The 15,500-nt window shown below is 42.8% G+C and overlaps 1 protein-coding gene across 1 annotated transcript in view; it reads left to right on the top strand.

The window, feature by feature from the left end:
* Positions 1-12,924, top strand: part of LOC138663931 (oocyte zinc finger protein XlCOF8.4-like) — a 74,101-nt gene extending 61,177 nt beyond the window's left edge. Inside the window, exon 7 of the mRNA XM_069750303.1 lies at positions 11,158-12,924. Coding sequence (XP_069606404.1) covers positions 11,158-12,065 — 908 coding nt within the window. The 3' untranslated portion in view covers positions 12,066-12,924. The remainder of the gene's footprint in view (positions 1-11,157) is intronic.
* Positions 12,925-15,500: the final 2,576 nt, after the last annotated feature.

Here is a 15,500-nt window from a genome sequence, read left to right as displayed (position 1 = left end):
CCTTAGGGTTGGGTTGGAATTAGGGTTGCGGTTAGGGGTGTGTTGGGGTTAAGGTTGTGGTTAGGGGTGTGTTGGGGTTAGGGTTGTGATTAGGGTTATGGCTACAGTTGGGATAAGGGTTAGGGGTGTGTTGGAGGTAGAATTGAGGGGTTTCCACTGTTTAGGCACATCAGGGGGTCTCCAAACGCAACATGGCGCCACCATTGATTCCAGCCATTGTATTCAAAAAGTCAAATGGTGCTCCCTCACTTCTGAGCCCCGACGTGCGCCCAAACAGTGGTTTACCCCCACATATGGGGTACCAGCATACTCTGGACAAACTGCGCAACAATTACTGGGGTCCAATTTCTCCTGTTACCCTTGAGAAAATAAAAAATTGCTTGCTAAAGCATCATTTTTGAGGAAAGAAAAATGATTTTTTATTTTCACGGCTCTGCGTTGTAAACGTGTGTGAAGCACTTGGGGGTTCAAAGTGCTCACCACATATCTAGATAAGTTCCTTGGGGGGTCTAGTTTACAAAATGGGGTCACTTGTGGGGGGTTTCTACTGTTTAGGCACACCAGGGGCTCTGCAAACGCAACGTGATTTCCGCAGACCATTCCATCAAAGTCTGCATTTCTAAAGTCACTACTTCCCTTCTGAGCCCCGACGTGTGCCCAAACAGTGGTTTACCCCCACACATGGGGTATCAGCGTACTCAGGAGAAACTGGACAACAACTTTTGGGGTCAAATTTCTCCTGTTACCCTTGGGAAAATAAAAAATTGCGGGCTAAAAAAATCATTTTTGAGAAAATAAATTTTTTTTTTTTTCATTTTCATGGCTCTGCGTTATAAACTTCTGTGAAGCACTTGAGGGTTCAAAGTGCCTACCACACATCTAGATTAGTTCCTTTGGGGGTCTAGTCTCCAAAATGGGGTCATTTGTGGGGGATCTCCAATGTTTAGGCACACAGGGGCTCTCCAAAGGCGACATGGTGTCCGCTAATGATTGGAGCTAATTTTCCATTTAAAAAGCCAAATGGCGTGCCTTCCCTTCTGAGCCCTGCCGTGCGCCCAAACAGTGGTTTACCCCCACATATGGGGTATCTGCGTACTCAGGACAAACTGCACAACATTTGTGGTCCAATTTCTCCTATTACCCTTGGCAAAATAGGAAATTCCAGGCTAAAATATCGTTTTTGAGGAAAGAAAAATTATTTTTTATTTTCATGGCTCTGCGTTATAAACTTCTGTGAAGCACCTGGGGGTTTAAAGTGCTCACTATGCATCTAGATAAGTTCCTTGGGGCGTCTAGTTTCCAAAATGGGGTCACTTGTGGGGGAGCTCCAATTTTTAGGCACACGGGGGCTCTCCAAACGTGACATGGTGTCCGCTAAAGAGTGCAGCCAATTTTTCATTCAAAAAGTCAAATGGCGCTCCTACCCTTCCAAGCCCTGCCGTGCGCCCAAACAGTGGTTTACCCCCACATATGAGGTATCAGCGTACTCAGGACGAATTGGTTCAGTTTCTCCTTTTACCTTTGGGAAAATAAAAAAATTGTTGCTAAAAGATCATTTTTGTGACTAAAAAGTTAAATGTTCATTTTTTCCTTCCATGTTGCTTCTGCTGCTGTGAAGCACTTGAAGGGTTAATAAACTTCTTGAATGTGGTTTTGTGCACCTTGAGAGGTGCAGTTTTTAGACTGGTGTCACTTTTGGGTATTTTCAGCCATATAGACCCCTCAAACTGACTTCAAATGTGAGGTGGTCCCTAAAAAAAATGGTTTTGTAAATTTCGTTGTAAAAATGAGAAATCGCTTGTCAAATTTTAACCCTTATAACTTCCTAGCAAAAAAAAATTTTGTTTCCAAAATTGTGCTGATGTAAAGTAGACGTGTGGGAAATGTTATTTATTAACTATTTTGTGTCACATAACTCTCTGGTTTAACAGAATAAAAATTCAAAATGTGAAAATTGCGAAATTTTCAAAATTTTTTGCCAAATTTCCGTTTTATTGACCTAAATTTACCACTAACATGAAGCCCAATATGTCACGAAAAAACAATCTCAGACCCGCTAGGATCCATTGAAGCGTTCCTGAGTTATTACCTCATAAAGGGACACTGGTCAGAATTGCAAAAAACTGCCAGGTCATTAAGGTCAAAATAGGCTGGGTCATGAAGGGGTTAATCAGATAGTTGGGGCTACGTGATTTTTCAAACTGGACCTCATGGGGGGCATATAATCTCATCAGTATAAAGAAGGGAGATGAGTGGAAGACTGCTTTAAATGCACCAGGGGGACACTACCAAAACCTCGAATGCCAAGACTTTGGCTCAAATTTGTATTACAGAAATCATGAAGTTACATGGGTTTCCATCTGGTAACGTTTTCAATCAGGGGTTCAATTTATTTCCATATTTTGGAAAGTATTTTGTGCTCTCTTTACGATTCATCTTTTATTTTCTTCCGCCTTTCATCCATGATCTAATGGGCAAATTGAGCGCGTGAACTACAATTTTGAGACCTATCTTAGGTGCCTGGTGTCCTAGATTCAGGAGGATTAGGTTTCTTATTCACAGGAAACTCAGCTAGAAGTAAATAACCATTGTCATGAATCTACTGACAAGTCCCCATTCTTTGGGGCATACGGTTTTCATTCGCAGTTCTGCTCCTTCAATCGGAATTGTTCTTCAGGAGTACCTGAGGAGGAACTGTTTTCTTCATCTATTACATCAGTGAGGCAAAAGGTTAATAATTTGAGGAGGATGGGGTCCAAATATAAGAGTTTGGCTAATAGGAAACACTTGGATATGTGTTGGTGATTTGATGTGGTTGTCCTTAAAAAACACTAAGTTGAAGTTCCTTTATTGGAAACTGGTATGCAGGATTATTGGCCCCTGTAACATAGTTGCTGTCATTAATCCAGTAGTGTTTCACCTTGCTTTGCCACCCACTTTCAAGATTCATTATGTGTTTCACCAATCGCGTCTCAATAAAAAATATTTCCTCCTCTGAACCATCACCACCACCTGCATCTGCTATTATTTTACGAGACCTGTAAGATTTTCATTTTTTGCTTGACAGAGCTAAATGAGGGCTTATTTTTTAATAGGTATGACATTTTGATCACTTTGTATGGCTTTTTTTTTTGCGGTGTTACAACTAAAGATGAGCAAAGTTGTTCAGAAAACGTTTACCAATTTCAAATTCAGCACCAATTGTAGCACATTCAGATTCGTGTTCGGTTTCACAAGCATTTTTACTCAAAATCGGCAAAATTCGGTTAAAGTTCAGTAAATCATTGCGTTTCCACTAATTATTTTGTTATTACTTTGGCTAGGATAGTGGTGCTGTATGATGAGCGGGGGTGACGTGTTTGATAAGGGGAGGGGGTGTGGAGAGGTTAGAGGAGCGACGCACTTTTCCTTAACTCTGTTGTTGATTCCGGAAGCCAATCAGGGTGCAGAAACCATCCACAACGTCATGACACAAGGTGTTCTGTTATTGGCTGAGGAAGTCACGTGTCCCTGGCCATATAAAAAGCAGACATCTTGTTTTGCTGGTGCCATTTTCTCAGTGTCACAGTGCAGAGAACCCATTCCTGATAGTGCTGCAAGTGAACTTGTCAGTTAGCTAGATAGGATCCTGTCCTGTGTGAAATCGATCTTCTAAGCATCTAACTAGATTGTGCAAAATGTGTATGGTAGTCTTTGGAGGCACCATTTACTAATCCAAATCATTTGTCATAAAACTGTGTTTTAGTGACAAATCAGAAGGCCAGATCTCCACTTAAAAATTGTTAGTGTGCCTGAACAACACTTATGCCTATCTAAGAAAATAAATAGTGATTGTTCATTTAGTGACAGATGGCTGACAGCTGTGGGCCTAAGGTTGTGAAACAGCAGGTTACAATAGGGGGGGCTACATACAGCATGAGTGGGGAAAAAGCAAGGTTGTGGTGCAAGGGGGAATAAGCTTTGTGTTCAACATGTACATGGGTTAGGTGTTAATGTGAATGAAGGCTCAACTGAACAAACACCGTCTCGTCCTATCCAAAGACCACTGACATCTGTTTCTGGACGGGCTACTCGACTCCCTTTCTTTGGCAGCCGCACAGCGGTACGCCTTGTAGATGAGACTCAGAAAGAGCAAGTGCTTCAGTGGATGGCAAGCACTGCATGCTTTTCCTCCTCTTCCTCTATCTTAACATCACACACAGTACAATCCTCAGAGGTGGCACCCCAATCAACATGGTTTCCCCACACGTCAAAAATTTCGAAACGCCCAACTGACCATGGGGAACCATAGATGAGCCGTTCTGCATAGCTGCTCATGCATACTATTCCAGGTCTACTCTGAAGATTCACAGAATCCAGAAGAGGAGAGCATCTGCACTGATGCATCTCTTCTCTAGTAGAGAAGAGAGAGAGAGGATTCAAAAAGATATAAATAAACTGGAGCAGTGGGCAGCAACTAACAGAATGGTTTTTAACAGGGAAAGATGCAAAGTACTACATCTGGGCAATAAAAATGAAAAAAGCATATACAGAATGGGAGGAATAGGGCTAAGCAACAGCACATGTGAAAAAGACTTGGAAATACTAATAGGTCACAGACTGAACATGAGTCAACAGTGTGATGCAGCAGCAAAAAAGGCAAACACAATTCTGGGATGTATTAACAGAAGCATACAGTCTAGATCACTTGAAGTCATTATTGCCATCTACTCCTCTTTGGTCAGACCTCATCTTGAATACTGTGCCCAGTTTTGGGCACCACATTTAAAAAAAAAAAAAAAAAAAGACATCAACAAACTGGAGCAAGTTCAGAGAAGAGCGACCAGAAAGGTGACCGGTCTGCAAACCATGTCCTATGAGGAACGATTACATGATTTGGGAATGTTTAGCTTGCAAAAAAGAAGACTGAGAGGAGACTTAATAGCTGTCTACAAATATCTCAAGGGCTGTCACATTGTAGAAGGATCATCTTTATTCTCATTTGCACAAGGAAAGACTAGAAGCAATGGGATGAAACTGAATGGCAGGAGACACAGATTAGATATTATAAAAAAACTTTTTGATAGTTGGGGTGATCAATGAGTGGAACAGGCTGCCACGAGAGGTGGTGAGTTCTCTTTCAATGGAAGTCTTCAAACAGAGGCTGGACAGACATCTGTCTGGGATGATTTACTGAATCCTGCTTTGAGCAGGTGGGTGGACCAGATGACCCAACTCTATCATTCTATGATTCTATGATGCCCAAATTCTTTTCCTGTTGGATCTGGGGCTGGACAAAATAGGCTCTGAGCAGAATCCAGACTCTTGTCGCCAGACGTTAACCACCAAGGGTGGGGGTGATCCTGATGAGACTCAGATACCAGAGTGCATGCAGACTGACTGGTTTCAGGGCAGGAAGAGGAGGAGGGTGACTCTCGGGGTGAGGAATGTGAGAACAGAGAGGATGACAATGGGGTTGTAGATCCCACTTTGTGTGAACCCAGAGGTATGCAGCTGAGTAGCTCAGCAGAGGAGGAGGAAGATGAGGTTATGTTGCAGCTTCGCACACAGACACAAGTGAAATGATAGTGTTGGCCCCCTTAAAAATAGTCTGGGTGAGATGGTGGATGAGGATGAGGAAAAAGCCAATATGCTAAATGACTTTTTTTCATCAGTATTTACACAAGAAAATCCCATGGCAGACAAAATGTCTAGTGATAAAAATTCCCAATTAAATGTCACCTGCTTAACCCAGCAGGAAGTGCGGCGGCGTCTAAAAATCACTAAAATTGACAAATCTCCGGGCCCGGATGGGATACACCCTCGAGTACTGCAGGAATTAAGTACAGTCATTGATAGACCATTATTTTTAATCTTTAAAGACTCCATAATAACAGGGTCTGTGCCACAGGACTGGCGTATAGCAAATGTGGTGCCAATATTCAAAAAGGGAACAAAAACTGAACTCGGAAATTATAGGCCAGTAAGCTTAACCTCTACTGTGGGTAAAATCCTGGAGGGCATTCTAAGGGACGCTATACTGGAGTATCTGAAGAGGAATAACCTCATGACCCAGTATCAGCACGGGTTTACTAGGGACCGTTCATGTCAGACTAATTTGATCAGTTTCTATGAAGAGGTAAGTTCCGGATTGGACCAAGGGAACCCAGTGGATGTAGTGTATATGGACTTTTCAAAAGCTTTTGATACGGTGCCACACAAAAGGTTGATACATAAAATGAGAATAATGGGGATAGGGGAAAATATGTGCAAGTGGGTTGAGAGCTGGCTCAGGGATAGGAAACAAAGGGTGGTTATTAATGGAGCACACTCGGACTGGGTAGCGGTTAGCAGTGGGGTACCACAGGGGTCAGTATTGGGCCCTCTTCTTTTTAACATATTTATTAATGACCTTGTAGGGGGCATTCAGAGTAGAATTTCAATATTTGCAGATGACACTAAACTCTGCAGGGTAATCAATACAGAGGAGGACAATTTTATATTACAGGATGATTTATGTAAACTAGAAGCTTGGGCTGATAAATGGCAAATGAGCTTTAATGGGGATAAATGTAAGGTCATGCACTTGGGTAGAAGTAATAAGATGTATAATTATGTGCTTAATTCTAAAACTCTGGGCAAAACCGTCAATGAAAAAGACCTGGGTGTATGGGTGGATGACAAACTTAAATTCAGTGGCCAGTGTCAGGCAGCGGCTACAAAGGCAAATAAAATAATGGGATGCATTAAAAGAGGCATAGATGCTCATGAGGAGAATATAATTTTACCTCTATACAAGTCACTAGTTCGACCACACTTAGAATACTGTGCACAGTTCTGGTCTCCGGTGTTTAAGAAAGACATAGCTGAACTAGAGCGGGTGCAGAGAAGAGCGACCAAGGTTATTAGAGGACAGGGGGGTCTGCAATACCAAGATAGGTTATTACACTTGGGGCTATTTAGTTTGGAAAAACGAAGACTAAGGGGTGATCTTATTTTAATGTATAAATATATGAGGGGACAGTACAAAGACCTTTCTGATGATCTTTTTAATCATAGACCTGAAACAGGGACAAGGGGGCATCCTCTGCGGTTGGAGGAAAAAAGGTTTAAGCATAATAACAGACGCGGATTCTTTACTGTAAGAGCAGTGAGACTATGGAACTCTCTGCCGTATGATGTTGTAATGAGTGATTCATTACTTAAATTTAAGAGGGGACTGGATACCTTTCTGGAAAAGTATAATGTTACAGGGTATATACACTAGATTCCTTGATAGGGCGTTGATCCAGGGAACTAGTCTGATTGCCGTATGTGGAGTCGGGAAGGAATTTTTTTCCCCAATGTGGAGCTTACTCTTTGCCACATGGGTTTTTTTTACCTTCCTCTGGATCAACATGTTAGGGCATGTTAGGTTAGGCTATGGGTTGAACTAGATGGACATATAGTCTTCCTTCAACCTTAATAACTATGTAACTATGACAAGCACTTCAACCTCAGCCCCAACTCTGATGGCCCCAACTGGCCATCCCATCAAGCCCATCTTCTGCTTCATCCTCCTCTGTCACAATGACAAGTCTTCTCACACAGGTCTCCCGCCACAGAAACTCCACTTGTTTACACCTACAGTCGAGGTGAGTGAGATCAGCTGTTACGGAAGTGGACATGACTGCTGCTTTTGTGTCACCTAGCACAACACATCTTTCTCAATCCACCATAACATCTCCACCTGCACCTCACTCACAGTTCAGCAGTTTATCCTGTTCTCCGTACTCCACCCTCTCTCAGCACAGCAGCCAGCTCTCGGTCACGCAGTTGTGGTCACGTCACGTAAAAGAATGCTTCCTCCTACACATGCCAAAGCTAAAAGCTTGAACTCCACTATCTCCAATCTGGTGACCACGGAAATGCTGCCTTTCCACCTGGTGGACACAGAGGGTTTCAGAAAGTTGATGGCCATCGCAGTCACCCAATACCAGTTGCCCAATCACCATTACTTCTCTAAGAAAGCTGTGCCTGCACTACGTCAGCATTTCACAGTCAACATCACCCGTTTACGGAAACAATCTGTCTTCCAGGGTGTATTTCACCACCGACACCTGGACAAGAAAACATGGGCAGGGGCGTTACATCTCACTGACTGGGCATTGGGTGACTGTGGTGGCTGCGGGGGCAGGCAGGCTGTCAAGGGGCTGCTCCACAAGCCTTTCAATCCCCAAGGCTTGCAGGACAAACCTCTGTATCTAACACTTCCTCCACTGCTTCTGGCTCCTCCACCTCCTCTAGGGCCTCCACCTATGCCCTCAACCTCTCCCTTAATCAGACATGCCTTTCAACAGTGCAGTTAGAATCACCCCCACCTCCCTACTGTGCAGCCATTACTTACCGCAATCGGGCTGTGTTCAAATTAATGTGCCTTGGAGATCGCAGTCACACAGCTCAAAATTTGTGGACAGCTATCCAGACCGAGTTAGAGCAATGACTGTCTCCACTGAACCTGGAGCCAGGGAAGGCCGTTGCGATAATGGTGCAAACCTGGTGGCAGCCCTACGCTGGGGTAACCTCACACATGTGCCTTGCATGGCTCAAATCCTCAACCTGGTGGTACAGCAATTTCTCTGCCACTATCCCGGCCTGGATGCGCTGCTGCAGAAAGCACTGTCGCTATGTGCTCACTTCCAATGATCACACCCCGCAGGTCATCGAATTGCATCGCTACAGAGTTCTTTCGGCCTACCGGTTAACCGTTTGATTTGCGATGGTGGAATCAAACTCTGCACATGTTGCAGTGACTGTGGCAGTGGTGCACTATGTCCTTTTGCATAGCCAGGGCCAACGCAGTCCGGACGTGATGCAAAACACGCTTGCGGAGTGGGCACAGATGAAGGACCTGTGCACCCTTTGCCACAGTTTTGAAATGGCTACTAAGATGGTTAGTGCTGGTGATTCCGTCATCAGCATCACTATTCCGGTCACCTACATGCTGGAGCACACATTGAATAGTCTGCATAAGGAGGTGATGGTCCCAGAGGAAGAGGAGGATGCAGAAGGAATAACAATATCTCAAATTTCTGAACTGTCGTGTCACAGGTGGTTTCCATGTGAGGGTGGCTAACAGCGATCAAGGGGGGCTCATGGTACCAGACAAACTGTTAGTGAAGGTGCAGGAGCTGAGGAACAAGCGGAGGTGGACAAGGTGATGGACGCGCAACAGTCAGGAGATGAAACGGATGATGATCCCCTCTTTGTTGTCCCTGGTTGGCGGGAGGGGATGGAGGGAGCAACCTTGAGTGCTACCCCACCACCAACACACCATGGACTTGGAACTCATGGAAGCGTCCGACACATGAGTGCCTTCTTGCTGCACGATCTTCAACATGATGCCCGTATTCTTAGGGTTAGAAATAGTGCTGACCACTCGCAATTCTGTTAGATCCACGGAACAATTGTAAATTTAGCCAGATGCTCCCCCCCGGAAAGGGATGTGCGCATGCTAGAGTATCGAAACACACTTGTAGACAATCTTAAAGAGTGATTTTCCCCAAGACAGCAGTGAGGCACACAGTGTGTATACCATGTCTAGACTTCCAACCCCAGGAAAGTCAAGGCGTCATTGCAAAAACATTAGCAGCAGCTGCGTAAGTGGCAAAAGCAATTTCCGTGAATCGTTTGGACGACTGGAGAGGATCGTGCAGGAATATCTGGAGCTCAATATCAATACCATCACTCCAATGACTTTTGCACCCCAGTCGCTGACTAGGCAATGGTGTCGTTTTTAGTGTTATGCTTTGATTTTGTGTTATTGCAGTCTGTGCCATCTTTGTGGTGTCTTCTGTGCCTGCTCCTGTTGCTACAGCTGCTGATGTTACAAACAATTTTTTGAAATGTGGAGACTCCTGGGTTTCCATCTGGTTTGTTGCCTGTGTAAATAGGGCTCCCAGACACCCAGGCCTGCACTTACTACCCGTGTTACTTTCTGTAAAATTTTTCTACCAATATTCGTGTAGGAAACTGATGTTTGTGACATTTGAATGTGGCTGGAATTAAAAAAAATCAAATGGAGGTGTTGCATGAGGTATGAGGACTCCCTGCTAAGAAGGCTTACACCACTCCCTTAACCATCAGGTCCTCTTTGAAACTTCAATTCCAAGCTGTAAATGCCGGGCCAGACCTTGATACCTCATGCACGGCCCATGGCTGACTGCTGCTGTGCCATTTGCAAATTTCTACTGTTGGTCAATTGATGACACTTTTCATGGTGTCTGCCCCTAATTTTAAGCTGTTTGGGAAGCTTTTTGTCACACATCAAGGTGTTGTGTATAAGTTTTTTTGGCCTCCCATTCAATCTAGTGAGGTTTGGCGAACATCTAAACGTTTGGCAAACCGAACCTTGAAAGGTTCGCTGATCTCTAGTTACAACAACCAAAAAAACTGCCAATTGTGGTGTTTTCAATTCTTTTCTGTTTACAGATCGGGTTAATTATTTTTATATTTTGATAGATCAGACTCTTAGGCTATGTGCACACGATGCAGATTTGCTGCGGATCCGCAGCGGATTTTTCCACGCAGAAACGCTGCAGATCCGCACTGTGATGTACAGTATAATGTTATGCAATGCAAAGCTGTGCAGATGGTGTGGAAAAATCAGTGCGGAACTGCTGCGGATTTCAAAGAAGTGCATGTCACTTCTTTTGTGCGGATCTGCAGCGTTTCTGCACCCCTCCATGTTAAAATTCCGCAGTGGCAAAAACCGCAGAAAATCCGCATCAATTCCGCATAAAAACCGCACAAAATCCACATAAAAACCGCGGCAAATCTGCGGCTGCGGATTCTGCCAGGAGATACGGATTTTGTGCAGAAAATTCTGCACCTCTTTTCCTACGTGTGGACATAGCTTTAAAGATGCAGCAATACCACATGTGTGTTTTTGTTATCTTTTTTGTTTTATTTTTATTGGGGGGTTTGAATAGTTTTATTCAAATTTTTGAATGTTTATTGTTATTTTTTTATACTTTATTTTTTTTTTTTTATAGCAGAAGACTGGGTTTGTCACATCCTATTGACTTTTCCTATATGTCTTGCAATTTGTATGAATATGTTTTATAGAAATGTTATACAAGATCAATATACTATTAAAATATTATACAATGATAAAAAAAAATATTTTATTCTCGGCAGGTGATTATATCAGAAGCGCAAAAAGACATGTGATAACTTCTGCTTTTAAATTATTTGACGATGATGTCACACAAGTTGCATATGAAGACCATGTCAGTATCCCAGATCTACCATCTGCCCTTCAGAGCAAAGATTTATCATCTGACCCTTTTCAACAGGTTCTATCTCCGGATTCATTACCGAAAATTATAAGTAACAGAAAGGATATTGAACATGAAAGCTCTCTCAATGAGGAGAATCCATGTATACAAGGTGGAATATGTTATGCAGTTCTGACAAATCTTGTTAAATCTGAGACCAGTCACACAGAAACAAAAGAATTTTCATGTTCAGAATGTGGGAAATGTTTTTCAACTAATTCAAAACGTGATATACATCAGAGAAGTCACAAGATGGAGAATTCATGTTCGATATGTGGAGCATATCTTAGCAATTACTGGAATCTCATTAGACATGAGAGACGTCACACAGGAGTGAAGCCATTTTCATGTTCAGAATGTGGAAAATGTTTTACACAGAAGTCAGATCTTGTAAATCATCAGAGAATTCACACAGGAGAGAAGCCATACTTATGCACAGAATGTGGGAAATGTTTTTCTCAGAAAACACATCTTGTTAAGCATCTGAGATGTCACACAGGAGAGAAGCCATATTCATGCTCAGAATGTGGCAAATGTTTTTCTCAGAAATCACATCTTATTGGCCATCAAAAATCTCATACGGGGGAGAAGCCATTTTTATGTTCAGAATGTGGCAAATGTTTTTCTCAGAAAGCACATCTCATTGCCCATCAAAAATCTCATACAGGGGAGAAACCTTTTACTTGTTTAGAATGTGGTAAATGCTTTCAACGGAAGTCCGATCTTGTTTACCATCAGCCAATTCACATAGGGTTTAAGCTGTTCTGATGTGCAGAATTTGGGAAGTGTTTTTATAAAAAAAATCATGTTTTGCTAAGCATCATAGAAGTCACATCAGAGAGAAGCCAATTTCATGCTTAGAAAGCAGGACATGCGTTTCTTGTTAATGAGATTTTGTTGACCATGAACACATTTATACAGGGGACAGTCCATATTCATATCCTTAATGTGGTAAATGTTTATAACTAGTTCAATACTTCTTACGTGAGATGAGCAGTTTGATTCAGTGCAACTCAATTTCTTGTGGAATGTGCACGAATTTGCTGAACCTGACGAAGTCAAACAATTTGCGATTCACTTTGCTGCAATTTTTCGCATTGAAGAAGATTATATTAACCAGGAAATATCACATGGCCTTGGGAGTAGGTAAATCATTTAGTTCAGTTCTCTATGAAACTCTGACTAAGCACCCACAGCAAACACTTGGATAGAATATATATACTTCAATTGATGTAAATCACATGAGCATATATAAACATATTCACATTATGACTTTAAAAAGGTGCTTCACTCCGTGAGGGACATAAAAATTGACCTACTTTGCTCTGTATGAAGCTCCCTCATGTGTAAGCTGTATAAATCCTAAAAAGACTAGACAATTCTCAAGGGTTCTCTGTAAGTACTCACTATTAGGCCGGAGACACACTAGCGTATTACATCGGATGCAATATGCTAATGACACTCTGCTCCAGGTGTTTAGTTGGTAAAACCACCATGTTTCCCAGCTTATCAGTTTTCTTTTAATATCGCCACCTCTGGCTGGAATTTTGACCTTTTCTATACCTGATACCTCAAAAGCGGACACATCCCCCCATGACTATTAATAAAATGTTTTAAAATTGCTGAACTTTTATTAATGGTTTTACTGATCGAATCTGAGAGGTGACGTCTTATCCTGATTTTTAATGGGCCTCCTGTGCAGCCGACATACTGAAGGTCACACAAAGCGCAGCGCACAGTGTATACCACATTACTTGTGTTGCAGTTTATATATGAATTAATCTTGTACTTTTTTTTATTTGCACACTTTTTAGTGTTTTTCATAAACTTGCAACAAGTGCATACGATGTGGCCGCATTTGTATGATCCTCTGGTACTGAGCCAATTGTCCTTTTTATTATTATCACTAAGATAGAGGCTGGGGGACAGAATATCACCCAGAGTAGAAGCTTTTTTGGCAATAAATTTCTCAGGATTTGTCACAGGGAAGATATATATCTTGGTACCGTGTTAGCCAGTAGATAGAAAAATATTTAGAATTGAGAGTCCTCAGTGGTTGATACCTTTTAATGGCTAACTGAAAAGATGGTAACAAATTGCAAGCTTTCGAGACTACACAGGTCTCTTCATCAGGCAAAGACTAAGGCCAGTCTCACACGTCCAGATAATTCCGGTACCGGAGTTGTCCGTGTGCTCACATGGCACATCAGTGTGGCACACGTGCGGCAGCCGTGTGCCGCCTGAGGACCACACGGACCGTGCAGGACAGACAGCGCTGTCCCCTGCGTGTGGTGCTGAAGCAGGCATTCATCCCTTCTGTCCTGCTTGGCTGAAAGCAGTGCTTGCAGGAGAGAAGGGATGAAAAATCAATTTTTTTTGTTAAAAATAAAGTTTGGGGTAACCAACCTCCCATAGGGGTGGAGCCGCATATTCATCACTGTAATGAGCGGTACCACGTGACCGCTCACACAGGACAGGCTGCAGGCGCTGAGAGGAGGCATCGCGGCAGCTGGGTATTTCTCTGCAAGCGGGCGGGCGCACGGGGGGTGGGAGGCGGGAGGTGACCCCAAACTTTATTTTTTTTAAAAAAAAACTTGATTTTTTTCATTCCTTCGCTCCAGCGAACGCTGCTGGGGAGAAGGAATGAATGCCAGCTTCAGCACCAAAAGCAGGGGACAGCGCTTAACTGTAGCGCTGTTTCTCCTGCGGCGGTACGTGTACACGGAGGAGAGTGCACACTGCTCTCCGTGTGCACATATACGGGACGCTTTGCGGACCGTGCTGCCAGAGAAACGCGGACATGTCTCCGTGTTTTGCACACGGACACACGGTCCGTGAAAACACGTTGACATGTGCAGAGACACATTTATTTTGATGTGTCTACGTGAGTCAGTGTCTCTGGTACGTGAGGAAACTGTCATCACACGTACTGGAGCCACTGACGTGTGAAACAGGCCTAAAAGAAATTCTGAAGACTCACATATTTATGCACAACATAGCACAGAAAAAAAAAAGGAAAAACCATGGATGAGACAGGTGACATGAAGCAGATAACAGGTGCTTCATGTCACCTGTCTTATCCATGGTTTTACTTTTTTTTTTTTTCTGTGCTATGTTGTGCATAAATATGTGATTCTTCAGAATTTCTTTTAGTCTATGCCTGATGAAGAGACCTGTGTAGTCTCGAAAGCTTGCAATTTGTTACCATCTTTTCAGTTAGCCATTAAAAGGTATCAACCACTGAGGACTCTCAATTCTAAATATTTTTCAGGATTTGTCAAAATTTTCTGTTTTTTGCCCTGATATAATATAGGTAATCGTTTTTTTTAATGATGTTGGTAATATTTTTAAAATATGGGCTATACATAGTTGAAAAACAACATCATTTTTATTACCTACTGTGAGGACAATGTATAAAATCGGTAGTAGTTTCTCTGCCTTTTAGCACCATAGCTGAGGGAATTCGGCACCACTAACCATGGTGCTGTGAAACACATGGTCGCTGTAAACCCCCCCCCCCCCCCCCTCTTTTTTCCCTTCCTGAATACAACCAATCAGCCCTAGGACAAACACTGGGTAACCTGAAGCTGTGTGTGAGCAGGGTGTGGCCTTACACTGCAGGTGACCAATCATGCAAAGCCACCTGTGGTCCCTCCCTTCTTAGTCAGGAATGTCTTTGTCCTGAGAGTCTCACAACATAAATATCTAGGAGACCTCAGTGAATATCATTAGTGATGCCCCAAGGCTGGAGTATATAAGCCCCCACACTTAACCCAGCCGGCAGTTGGAGTTTTGTTGCCTGAGGACTTGATCTGTACTATGCATTGGGACATCTGGGGGTCTGCCTGCAGCATGGTTTTGCCTGACCTGAACTGAGAACATGTGAGTGTTACCTTTTCTTATTTACTCCCTGTTTATTTCATAATTACCCTTGTACATATTTGCAATTGTCTCATTTATAACATCTTTATAAAATATTTTTGATAAAGCACTGCCTAATTTTTTATGGGATATAATATTATATATTAGTCCGTTCTCCTGTTCTAAACCGTACCCTAAGTCTCTTGAAGGGAAAATACGCTACTGTTACTGTTGTGTTGGGTTAGCTTCGGACCCGTTTAATCGAAGCTGGTGGCAGTGATACCGATAGTGTTCAGACTTTTGGGTGATGCTGAAGCGGCTGCGGGGTTAATAATTATTGTT

Source organism: Ranitomeya imitator, chromosome 2 (genome assembly GCF_032444005.1).
Source record: "Ranitomeya imitator isolate aRanImi1 chromosome 2, aRanImi1.pri, whole genome shotgun sequence".
Taxonomy (NCBI): domain Eukaryota; kingdom Metazoa; phylum Chordata; class Amphibia; order Anura; family Dendrobatidae; genus Ranitomeya; species Ranitomeya imitator.
The sequence above is the reverse complement of the archived record's forward strand: the minus strand, read 5'-3'. Positions and strand labels throughout refer to the sequence as shown.